The sequence below is a fragment of the Patagioenas fasciata genome, chromosome 4 (genome assembly GCF_037038585.1).
Source record: "Patagioenas fasciata isolate bPatFas1 chromosome 4, bPatFas1.hap1, whole genome shotgun sequence".
Classification (NCBI taxonomy): domain Eukaryota; kingdom Metazoa; phylum Chordata; class Aves; order Columbiformes; family Columbidae; genus Patagioenas; species Patagioenas fasciata.
The window spans coordinates 14,289,664-14,302,834 of record NC_092523.1 but is presented as its reverse complement, the minus strand read 5'-3'; the positions used below and the strand labels follow the sequence as shown (position 1 = coordinate 14,302,834).

The 13,171-nt window shown below is 41.0% G+C and overlaps 1 protein-coding gene across 3 annotated transcripts in view; it reads left to right on the top strand.

The window, feature by feature from the left end:
* STK32B (serine/threonine kinase 32B) overlaps nt 1-13,171 on the top strand; it is a 197,972-nt gene that overhangs the window by 18,920 nt on the left and 165,881 nt on the right. The window contains exon 1 of one of the 3 annotated variants that reach the window (XM_065836970.2): nt 9,488-9,760. The exons of the other annotated variants lie outside the window; for them this stretch is intronic. Coding sequence (XP_065693042.1) covers nt 9,685-9,760 — 76 coding nt within the window. The 5' untranslated portion in view covers nt 9,488-9,684. Of the gene's footprint in view, nt 1-9,487; nt 9,761-13,171 lie in introns of those variants that run through there. 3 annotated transcript variants of the gene reach the window in all.

Here is a 13,171-nt window from a genome sequence, read left to right as displayed (position 1 = left end):
CAGGGTGAATTAGGTGCACTCCTACAGAGCACCTTCTACTTTTGATTCATCCCAAAGGAATCCAGATTATGTTCTGAGACTGCTCCATGATGCAAAGCCCAGCACAATAAATTGACTCAGCTGTGAGATTTACTTACAAGTGCTCTCCTATGTCAAACCAAATCAGTAATGCACATGCAGCTGGTGCTGGGAAAAAAAAAACTGATCATCTAGTCACAGTCCTAGGGGCCGTATTTAGGAGTCTTTGCAGTAGTTTCACTCTAGGGAAATCCTAGAGCTGCAAAGATAAACATACCTTCATGGAAAACTGTATCAGTCTCATTTTTTCCTTGAACTAAGGCATGGTCTGGGAGTAAAGGAGCTTAATTTCTTCATGGAAACATAACTCATAGAGATTGGTGATGGTTTTGGCCATGTAACAAGGTTCTGTCAGATAACTAGGCTCTTGCATTAGTTGCATATGATTCCAGTAAATTCAATACCAATGAGCAGCAGAATGCTTTTCCGTGCTTACCGAACATAAATTACAAGGTGCCAGATACATAACTGCTGCTATTTTTCACAAGGTGCAATTACACGTCTTTAACTTTCCAAAGCCATGTGGCTCTCAAGCACCATTAGGCATCACTCACAGAGCACATTTAAACCTATCCTTCCTACTTTGTCTCTTCAACCATCTTATTCCACTGATTGTGCTCTGATATGCATGTAATAAATATATGTGCAGCAAATCTATTTACAAAGGAAAAGAGAGAATTGATTAAAATTGAAGAACAGCAAAACAAACAAACCAGAGGAAAATATACAGTTATTAGACATCTTTCTTTGGGTTGAACTCTAATTCTTGTAGCTTTTCCAAAGTGTTTTCTACACCCTAAGCAATTAAGGTAGTGGAAAAATTGTAAAATTACTAATTTCAAGAACACTTACACGGCAACCTTCAAACTCTGTCTATTGATTCTGTAAATTCGAATGTGAATGTTGCCTCTTGCTACAAACTTGAACAGTTCATGAACACAATTATCAAGGCTTCATTCTGATAGATTTTAGTTCACAGCTGGAATGGGATATTCAGCAAATAATGTTTTTCCTTATTTTGCAGATCCAATTAATTTTGATAATAGTTCCTTTAGGTGCCACTTCTCTGAACAATTGATTTTTTTTCTTTGATTGCTCAGCTACGTGTGTACCAAATCACCATGGCTCCTTGAACAAAGCACAACTCACATGGGCTTAACTTGTGACCTTCAGCAGATGATTTCAGTTTTCAAACCAGGAGCTTATATTTTCTTATCTCTCAGATGAGAATACATTTCTTGAGCAGTTTTAGTGGTTTATGTCCAAATAAAAAAAACAGAAAGAGAAAGTGTAGCTATACTCCTGAGAAGAAAAGAAACAAGAGAGCTGTAAATCATCCCAGCACCCCAATTTAGTGTTTTGTCTTAATAGCCCAAATGCAATAGCTCTAAAAGAGCAGCCTCTTAACTATACTGTGAAGTAGGGCTCTTCATCACTTGAGCTACTTTACGAGTTCTTGAAAGACACTCTGCAGGCTAGGAAAGATTGGGAAGTCTATAATTTTACATCAATCAATACTACTGATAAATTACCAGTCGCAAGAAAGGACGTGACAAAACACAATAGGACAAGCTATTAACAGAGAATCCCCAGAGCTCCAGATACAGCTACATTACATAAAGAAGAGGAGAAAAAAAAAATCATTAAGCAGTAAAGCTTATTAAACAGCTAACATTGAAGGGAACATAAACCACACAGGGCCAGTACAGGCTGTGAAAGAGAACAGCTGGGCTGTTACACTGCAGGGCAATGGTAACACCTCTGAGCAGCAGAGCACCCAGCACAGGCTGCTTGAGGTCACGCAGATCTAGTCTGACCTGCTTTGGAATATCTGCTGTGGGGAGGGGCAGGAGGTATGTTAGGTTACTGACAGGAACTTGTGGCATTTGTGCTGGGCGAAAAAAACCAATGCAGCTGCTCAGGAGACATCCTGGGGCTGTATCTCCCTTGCCTGCTCTTGCTTGGCCTTGCTCTTCTCCAGCAATGCTTACTCAGACAGCCCTGGTGCTGGAACCAGTTTGTCTCTCTAAAGACAGTGAAGCTACATCATAGGTTTTTATTTGTCCCTTCCTGAAGTTGTAAGAACTCTACTCTGAAAAAAAATACTTTGTACATGAAAACACCTGATGGAAAGACAGAGGAGTGTGCAGTGGTCACAGATCATGAGCAGCAGGAGTGGAAGATGAGAATCCCTGATCTCAGCTTCATGCGCAAGGTGAACATTGCCATGCTCAAGTGCATGATCTTGTGGTAAGATGACCACAACAAAGTCCCATGGCCTCTGAAATCTTTTCATCATGTATGTTTTTGATGCCCTCAACTGGTTTAGAGAGATTCCTGTCTGACATCCTAAGTATAAAACTAAAGCCTGTGACCAAAACCTGTACAGATAGAAGTTTACAGCTTCCTATCAACACAGTGAAGAAGTACATATATATATATTTTTTTTTTTTTTTTAACCTTCACATTGCTAATGGCTTGACTCTGCTTCCATCAGAGCAGTTTCACATCAAAGTACTGCCCTTGACATGAAAGACACATGTAATCTTGCAGAGAGCTGACACTGTAACCATAACCACAACCATTCGGTTTTGCTTTCTCATACATTGGACTTCAAAACTTCAGTCATACCACAGAAAGAACTTACAAAAATCTTTCACAAGTTTTCCATATTATTTCTGTGCTGAGAGAAATACACAATGCATGCCACGTTGAATTCCACAGAAACAAGTAAAAGCTACAAAGGAACAAAATGCTCTGTATTTTGAAGTGATTTCTGCTGCCTACTGCAGTGAAAATCGCTTAGGATTTATCAATCTGAGATTTAGTGTAACAGCGTTAAATCACAAGACAGGCATAATGGACCTGATCAGGCTGTGACTGAAGCCAATTGCAAAAACATGACTCGGTAGCAATATGTCCAAACTGGGACCATAAATTGTGCAGTTCTCATCATTGCTGATCTTGGATCCAGGAACTTCAGGGTATTTTTTGCGCTTCTTGAATAAGTAGAGGAAGCTGACTTCATTTCTACAGACAGTCACATTTTGTGAGGGACTCCAGTGAGTTGCAGACTGTTTCTAGAGCCAGTTCTGTCTGGAATGGTGTTTGCTGTGCACATGGGCAATTTAATCTTTTTTGATTACTTGGGTGATATCACAGTTTTGTGCAGATAAACGATATATGATAAATAAGACTGGAACCTAGCTAGAAGCCCAGACCCAAAGCTATGGTAATTTGGACCACAATGTATTCAGTGTAATGCAGAACCATCTCTCTTCTCTTTATCTGTTTAGGGTTCTATTCAAATAGGTAGTTCTAGTTTCTCTCTAATATATTACTTACACAGGCATCCTTGCTCCTCATGCCTTTTATGTCCAATACCTTTTAAAGATGTTGTGGTAAAGGCTTTCTATGACATACTAAGCTTACCTGAGAACAAACACTTTCTTCCTCTCCTGAATGAAGGCTGAGCATGCAGCACGTCTCTGAGTAAATGGCCACAGTTGTGCTGCATTCACACTGATGCAATGCAAGTGAAGCAACTGATTGGCAGTCGGTTGAATGCTATTGGTCTCCCTGTAAAACGGAGGATGGGAAAAGACTCACTCCCAATCTAACTGTAAGGTTTGATTCTGCACAATGTATCTATGAGTCTGTTCCATACTCCATTCACTTTTTTAATAGGGAGGCTACAGACCCTTTTGTCCTCGCACAAATCTATGCCTGGATGATCCATACTGGGATTAGTTCAAAACTGCATTATGCCCTAAGTTGTTTATGCCTTGGGGACTAGAGACAGGACCACTGCAGCAAAAGCAGTTGGGAGAGCAGATTGGGAAGTGAAACTAACCACTGCCTTCCAGCAAGGTCCCAACCCTGGCAAAGTAAATGAAACTTTAATCTATGTTCAGACCAATTCTTGCACCTGTTACTTGCCTGTGTATGCCAGATGATGCCAATTAGAGTCACTACTGCTCACAGTAAACCTCAATGAACGTCCAGGTTCCCAACATTATCTTGATAGAACCTTAGGAGAAACAGTTTTATCCAAATTCATCCAGGGATGAAATAGGACTCAGTCAATTTGCACAAGCTTTGACCTTTCTTGGGAACAGCAACTACTTCTACCTGAGGAGTGGCTAGAAAACTGTGTTTCAGGTTGTTGTGTTTTGCTGGCTTCTTTAGGAAGTGCTTCCAATGCATAAGTTCTCAAAAATACAAATAAAAAAGGACAGAGAGCATGTTCCAACAATGAACTACGGAAAGAAGAAAGTTTTTTTCTGATTTCAGCATCTTCTGCCTTTTATGGCATCTTACTGATCTGAAGATGGTTGGGGAGGGAGATGATGTGATTTGTAGAGTTTCAGCAGATTTACCACTACCTCAGCTGACACAAGGTAAATAGCCATAGTGAACCTACCGTGATCCAGTGCAAAGTGAAAGAATAGAATAGAATAGAATAGAATAGAATAGAATAGAATAGAATAGAATAGAATAGAATAGAATAGAATAGAATCATTCCAGCTGGAAGGCACTTACAACTGTCATCTTGTCTGACTGCCTAATTTGAAGAGTTGTTTTTAACCACAGAGCCCGTTCTCATGCCTGAACTGAGAACTTGACTCCAACCAAAGGTTTCTAACTCATCCTGCTTGACCTTTCTCCTTTTAACAAATCTGACCACATCACCAGTGAGCACTTCTTGGCAAGTCGGAAAAACAGTAAGAATTGTGTTTCTCTCTTACTGGTGCTCCCTTTGAAAATCCCACTGCCTTTTGATGAACATGGTGTGCCCTACCCTTGTTTCTAATGGCAGGAAGAATACACAGCAGCAAACATGGCTCTTCCCAGGAAAGACACAAGCAGAAGTAACCACCTCCGTGTGGGGACCCTATCAGTTTCCAATGAGAGGACTATTTTTAAACCATCATCTTTCCTTTTAAAGTAGTCATAATGGTAAATATAAGAGATACCATTTTAATATCTTGCTTGTTAACTCCGGAATAGTATTCAAACACAAAAATGTCAGTGTAAACACTATGCAATTTACAAAAATTAGCATATCAACAGAGTATGCTTTGAAATCAAGAACCGTAAGGTCACCCTGTAAGTGTCATCAGAAGCATTTTAATACAAAAGCTGTAATCACAGAATTAGTGGCTTTAAACTACTGAATTTCCTAAGGGAAGTTTGATAATGCAAAGGAGTGTAATCATGTTTGATTTTCTTTATTGCTAACTCTGCATGGAGATCTGAAAAAAATCACTATTAATCTAAGTAAGACAACATAGGCCTTAAATGAAAATGTAAAACAATGTCTTAAAATGATGTTCATGCTGATTGCAGCTTCTCCTTTGCAGGGGAAAAAAACTCTACTAAACTGTCCTTTTCCCCTACAGTGATTTCTGCATGGGCTATGCAGTGCTTAACTGTTAAAAATAAAACATGCTTTTAAAGTTAGTACTGGGTTTATCTCAAGCAAAATCTGATCATCTTTTAGAACAGATAAACATGAGAAGTTGGATTTAGTTCTGGTCTTGCAAGAATTACAAACTCTGACTGCTTGTAGCTTACAAATCTCTGTCCCAAAAGAGTAAATATTTAATTGTTCTGAAAATGCTCAGGCTTCAGAAAGCTTCATTGATATGCACAATGTTCTGATACAGAATTTCAGACTTATTTCTGATTTACAAAAGCAATTGGAAAAACACATGACTAATTGTTCCTGAGGAGTAATTGCTAAATTTGGAGCAGATGCAGTGGAATCCACGTTGTTCCAGGTAGTGTTAAAAGAAAAAAAGATACTAAAGTGTTGTGGTTTAACCTCAGCCAGCAAATAAGCACCACACAGGCATTTGCTCACTTTCCCCTGTAGCAGTATGGGGACAAGAGAACTGGAAGAGTAAAAGTAAGAAAACTTGTGAGTTAAGAACAGTTTAATAACTGAAATAAAATAAAATATAACAACAACAACAACAAAATAATAATAATAAATTGTAGTGAAAAGGAAAATAACAAAGAGAGAGAAATAAACCCCAAGAAAGAAAAGTGATTTAAATGAAAACAGTTGCTCACAACTAACCAATCTATGCCCAGCCAGTCCCCAAGCAGTGGTCCCCTTGCCAGTCTTCCCCCTAGATTTATTGCTGAGCATGACATCACGTGGTGTGGAATACTCCTTTGGTCAGCTGGGGTCAGCTGTCCTGGCTGTGTCCCCTCCAAAATCCTTGTGCTTCCCCAGTCTACTCTCTGGTGCAGTGGTGAGAGAAGCCAAAAAGGCCTTGACTCTGTGTAAGAACTGCTCACCAGTAACTAAAACATCCCTGTGTCATCAACACTGTTTCCAGTACAAATCCAAAACATAGCCCCTTACAAGCTACTCTGAAGAAAACAAACTCTACCTTAGTCAAAACCAGCACATGAAGCTATGTGTCTATTCAGTTTTTAGCATATATTCTGGGTTGCAAAGGACAAAGAGGAGTCCAGGACCATGTGAATAAGTAGCCTATATATTCAAGGCTTGATATTGCTCATACTGAAGATAGGGGAAAATTGTCACTGGTTTCCTTGAATTTTGCTGGACCTTGAGACTTTGTTGGACCTTGAGCACATATCTAGCCTCAATGTCCCCTGTTCCATTGGACACCTCTATGAAAACTGCATTTGATCAAACTGCAGAAATGTTGATGCTCTCAGGAAGCTCGTAAGTGTGGTACAAACAATTATTTCTTCAGAGCAAAGGCACTGGAGCAATGAATATATTGTATTGCCTTCAGAACAGCAAAACTGAAAATTCTTGTCAAATAATCATATATAGAAAATGAATGAAGGATAACGTCTGTCACTATTCAAGTGCAGGAATTATAGAGGAATATAATGTTAAAATAAACAAATCATGAATGAATGGCTCATCAATACATTATTAATGTATGCTATTTTTTCACATCTCACATTAACACAGCATGGAGTTTGTCTTAACCTCCTAATTATGTGGATGTTTAAACATGAGCTGGGAGTTTTCCCAAACCAAGGACAAATGACTTGAAAAGCTGTCCATATAGAAGTTAAAAAGACATGTCAGTCTAGTAGGACAGACTAATTAATGAAAAGAGACAGTTCATTGCTCTCTAAATTGTTAGAACTTCTTTGGTTTGCGGTGGGCTTTATCATATGAAATCATGAAAGACATCTTAGAAGACTCAGACTTCTGGTCTACATGGAGGGATTCAGATGTAAAAAAGAAACAGAGTAATTATTTGAGACAGTTTTGAGTGATTTTTTATGAGTTTGTATTTTTTGCATGCAAAGCCATCCCAAACTGCTCCTGCTCATCCAATGTTTCTATGGATGTGTTTCTTGTGTGTAAAACGATCAACCTGGAGGTTTACTGGCAAGCTAATTCTTCTTCCCATTATTTGGAAGGTCACTTTAAAATACTTTCACTTCAGTTGAAGCAATTGCATTAACATGATATAAGCCCTTAGCTCAGATAGAAGGTAACTCTTATCAGCTGAAATGTGTTAAACTGTTAAGTGCAGTCCTCCTTTGCTAACATAAAAGGAAATGGTTTAACATGAAGCATGATGTTGGTCAGTTCACCCAAAAGAGAGCTGAAAGGCTATGATTTCTATATTACTGTTATTTCTGGCTGAAGGAACATAACTTCAGCGACATTATGTTGTTTCTGCTATTTACTGGATGAGTAAATCTTTGAATGGGTGAGTAATAAACAAAAAAACCCACAACAAACAAAGAGCAAGTGATGCTTTCCAGACTACATTTTAGAGAAGTAGTAATTTTGAAAGCTTCCCTATTTTGCACAGGTAAATAGTGGTAACCCAAATAATTTAAGTAAGGGATATCAGTGGGTGATACAATCTGTCCATGTCTACTTATGGAAAAATATCACTGTATCTGAATTTCTCAGCTCTCTGGATTTGTTTGTGCTGCAAACTCTGAGCTCTCAGCCACACAGCACAGGATCTTACCCACTACATTCAATTCTAATTAACCTTTTCCCAAAAGGGTTCAAAGACAGGTGCTGTTAGTAACTAAGGAAGGTAAAAGAAAGTTATCCTACTTTCGCAGAATTTTTTTCTTTAGCTTTTCTAATCAGCTTTACTGAAAGAAGGGTGGTGGATATACAGGAAAATACATATAGCCTGGCTTTGGGCTCCTATTCCTTCTACTTCTTATCCCCTTGTAACAGTGGAGATGCATTGTCTGTTTTCCATTTTGTTTGTTTGTTTGTTTGTTTTTTAAAGCTCCAGGTTTCCCCTAGAGGAACTGCACTGGCTTTGACTTGGATATGATAATAACGTAGATACATTTTTTTGACCTGTTTCTTTCTGAAACTTTCTGAAAGTTTCACAAGTAAATGTTTCCTTTTCACTTCAAAAGTTGCTAATGGCAGCATGTTTGGGAATGGGACAGCTACTTCTGTGTTTAAATAACAATAGCTATTCTAGACAGACCTCACTGCTTGATGTTTAACAGGTGATTTATGTTCAACCTTAACATTTCTGGTCGTTAGCGCTCCCTAACACACTTTTACAGTGGAGTCACTTCAAGATACAGACACTGATATATATCTATTTGTGCATACATATAGGCAGACACGCAGGCACATATGCTATATAGTTACTGAACATCCAGAGAGACCATCCCAAAGCCCTCCCCTCCCTTCCGCCGGGACCCTCCCGGGGCACATCCCCGTGTGGCCGGCAGGTGGCGGTACCGGGCCGGGCTGGGGGCCCCGCCCGCCCCAGCGGCGCCCCCGCGTCCCCCGCCCCGCCGGCCCAGAGCAGCCCCCTGTTCCCCAGCCGCCGAAGGGAGCCTCGCTGGGCCTGTCTCTCCCAGAGCGCCGGGGTTCAGGGGTGAGGGGGAGGAAAAAAAAAAAAGGGAGGGAATTTCTCTCTTTTTCTTCCTTTTCGCTTTCAGAAACTCAGTGAAGTTCGGTCAACTGACCACGACCCTCCGCACTGCTGGGGGTGAAACCCCAGTCGGGCGACAAAAAAAAAATAATATTTCGACTTAAAGCAGCGCTTACCCCTCCCAGCCCATCACCCCCCCCCGGGTCCCGCGAGTCCTCAGCTGCCGGTGCCGGCCAGTTCCCCCGGCCGGCAGGAGCAGGCCCGTCCTCCCCCATCATGCTGGGGTGGAGGGCAGCGCAGGGCGCGGGTGCCGGCCCCGCTGCCGGGGCAGGAGCAGGGGCTTCGCGCTCCCCAGCGGAGGTCTGGAAGGAGAAAAAGCGGAGGGAGGATCCGCGAGGATCCAGGTAGATCCAGCTTTTACCGCTTACCAAAAGCCATCAGCAGCTGGACCTCCGCCTCTTCCCTCCCTCCATCCTTCCCTCCCTCCTCCCCTAACGGCCGCCCTCCCCTGCCCCTCCGCGATGAGAGTCGGGCCAACTCGGTGCGCGCCAGCCAGCAGCGATCTCTGCCAGGGGCAGACGGATCGCTTTCATGTCGCAGGGTGACTGCTAGCTCTGCGGAGGCTCCCCCGGCCGGGCCGGGCTGGGGCTGGGGAGTCGGCGGCGGGCGGGCAGCTGCCCCGGCGCCGGGGTGCCCGCCGGCGCGCCCCGCGGGATGCTGGCGGCGGGGGATGCGGAGCCGGCCGCGGACTAACATGGGGGGCAGCCACTCCCACAGGGCGCCCGTCTTCGACGAGAACGAGGACGGTGAGTGCGGAGCTGTCCACGGTACCGCGCCCCGCGCGTCGCCGTCGTGTCGCACCTCGGGGCCGCGGGCAACACCCTCTGCCCGGGCAGGTGTCGGCGCCACCGCCCCTCCGCGCTCCCTCCGCGGAGCGGTTTGGAATCGGTCCTGCAGCGGGCTGCCTGCTGTGGGGTGAGGTCCCCCGGGGGAAGAGGAGGGGAAATCCCACCTTTGTTCACAGCCATTGCGTGGGTATTTGCTTTCGGGAGGGCTCACCTGAAGGCTAGCACACCCTCGCGTGGGTTTACGCACATGGCACGTAACTCCATACACACGTTTATGAACGGGCATCATTTTGGAGATGAATGCCCGCTTTTTGGTTGTCGTTTATGTTTGACTCTTTGCCCACGTACCCATTTTAAGTGGTGATGTCTCTCTCAGGCAGTATACTTCTTTCCATCAGCTCTACTTTCTGAAACTTTTTTTTTAGCTTCTTCTATTACTCTGAGATTTTTCTCCCTGCCCAGATAATGTATCATAAGACAATGTATCTTGTAAAATTTTTGGAAGGCAATGGAAAAGTTTACATAAAATACAGTGTTTCTTCACTGTTTATGCATTTCCATGTCATTTTCATATGTAGACCATATTTAACTGAAATTCTGTGACTGCATTTCAGTTACAATAATTTTGGCTTTTGAAGCAAAGAGAGCACTGCACTGTTAAGAAGCAGATACTTGTATATTATCACCTGAAGTGTTTTTAATGTTGCTTATGGGATAGAGGATGTTGCCTGTCTGAACAACTGATGCTTAAGTATATTCCTTTCCCAGTAGTTTCCAAGATATTATAATGTGATTGTGTCTCAATAGACCATCACATTGTTTTGGCTTTCTGAGGTTGATAACAAATACAAAACATGTAGGCTCTTCCCTGTGTGTTCAGAACACACAGAGATACTTGTTCTGTTTTGCTAATAGGGAGGAAATGTATTAAATGCATGTAAAGTGCTTAAAAGGGTGAATGCGCATTTACGTGCATTTAAGACACAGTTATCACTCTGTTCCTTGACAAAGCTTGACGAGGTATTTGATGAAGTTTGGTTTACAAGACTCTATTGTCTGTGTGGAGAATGGGACAGATTATTTACTATTTGTGTATTGTGGTGCAATAGCTATGATTTTCTTGTGCTGATACAAAATTTCAGTCATTTACCATAGGTCATGCTTTGCAAATAAGTGAGAAAGATCACTCCCCCCCCACACACACACACCTCCCCCTCTCCCCCCAGTAAAACCTTGATCATGCACAATTAGTCCTGTAAACCTCAAGAAATACCCAAGAGTGAACACATGGTGTTAATTTTGTCTGGACACCCTAAGCTGAAAAATAGCCATGCCTTTGCCTTTGTAAGACTTTTGATTTGGCTCTCTTGAGTTAGCAGTTTCCATGAGTTATTACAATATTTTTTTCCCCATAAGACAAGGCTGTCAATAGTTCAAAAGTAAATTACTGCAGAGAAGACTTCATGCCACTTAGTTCTTTGTCCCTCACAAAAACATTTCTGTAATGCAGTAAATATTAATATATAATAAAAAAATGCACATGAAGTATTTATGGATTTCTATTAGGTCACTATTTATTGTTTGCCTGATTTTGTTTTGTTTTTCTATTTTTTCCCCATTATGAATGCTCCTAACATCATATTTTTTTCCTCTTAAGATACTATGCTTAGCACAACAATCTAGTTCAGAAGAGTCCATTGCTTTTGAAACAATAACATATTTCTTATTCTACTTACAAATTATTACTCAGGATGGAATTTTCCCAAATAATATAGGAAAACATATCCTATTTGAAAACATATTTTACTAGGTTTAATCCAAATTCAAGCTGTATTTCGTATTCCCACTAGCAGCTACAGGAGTCACTATTTTCCACGATATTGGACTCAATATGAAATTAAAAAAAAAAAAAAAGATAAAGTATAGCAAGAGAAACAACATTTTTTTCTTGAGATAGTATGATTCTGCTCAGGAATGACAATGCCTATCAGTTAAAAGATAACTGGAATAAGTGAGTTGTGTATGACTACGCAGGCATAGTGGAAATTAAGCTATTTAGTGTATTGTGTGTAGTGTCACAGCTGCCTCTTAAAATTAGGAAAAAATGAGAGCAGAAAAAAGTATTGTCATTTAATGTTCGTACATGTTAATGATTGATGTAGAATAAAATACAAATTTTGGAATAAAAGGTTTAAAACACGTCATTGTCACTTTTCAAATCACAGAAAAATTTGCTTATTCAGGTTACAATGTAACAAAGAAAGATACAGAGATAGTAACTGAAGAGCACCCAGGTATTGCCTCACTAGCTTAAAGAGGATCTGCTCTAGAGTTACAACTCCTCCTTTCTGTCTAATGAGAATAGGTGTTGATCCATTGAGTGTATCTAAAAGCTATAAGTTGTATGTAGACTCCTCACTGTGCTTAAGATAACTAAAAATGATGCAGGCAGAAGGCTGGACTGAATGCTGTAAATCTCCAGTTATCACAGACAGCAAAACACATCATTATTACAAACTGGTCTTTTTAAAAGCCATAACACATACCATTCCTAAACTAGTTATATTTGTTCTCTATGCTTTATTTTTGTTGGAAAGATCTCCCACAGCTTCACTCTTTGAATGGTTAGAAGCATCTGTTTTCCTGATTAAATAATTCTTAACTTATTTATAAGATTTCTATTTCTTTCAACTTCTTTGTTAGCTTAAACAGCTCTTCACCTACCATGGTTACTCCAGTGCCTTGATAGATAGAAAAAATGTCCCCTCTCACTCATTGTTTTGTAAGAAAACCTCTTCTAGTTTTATCTTATTTCCACTGATTTTTCATCTCCTGTGCCCCCATCTGCATGCGTCTGAATTTGTCTTGGTTGCACAGAGATAACCCAAATTATACACAGAATTGCAGGTGAGTTTTCACCAGGACCTTTTGCTGGAAAGTATATTTCCTGATTTCTACTAGAAATAATTTTCCTGGTACAGCCTATAACTACCTATGCCCTTTTCATGGACATGTCATGTGAATAGTTCAGTCACCTCATGATGCGAGCCCACCAGTGCTCTGTTCAGTAATTTCCACTGAGGAGCTCCAATCTACAGTAGGAATTATGGTGTTCCTATGTGCATGACCATGCATTTTGCATGCATGAATTTCAGTCTGTTTCTATTATTCATATTCTCAAAGATGATCACCCACTTCTTTCCTTGTGATGCTCTGATTTTCCATTATTTTACCAACATATTGTATTATCACCGCTCTCATCAGCTCCATGCTAGTTATCAAGACCACGGAATATTTTGTGTAAACAATCAGCTGCATCATTTCCAGACTACACCTCCTTTGCTGTCAACCCCCATCAGTCTCATAATT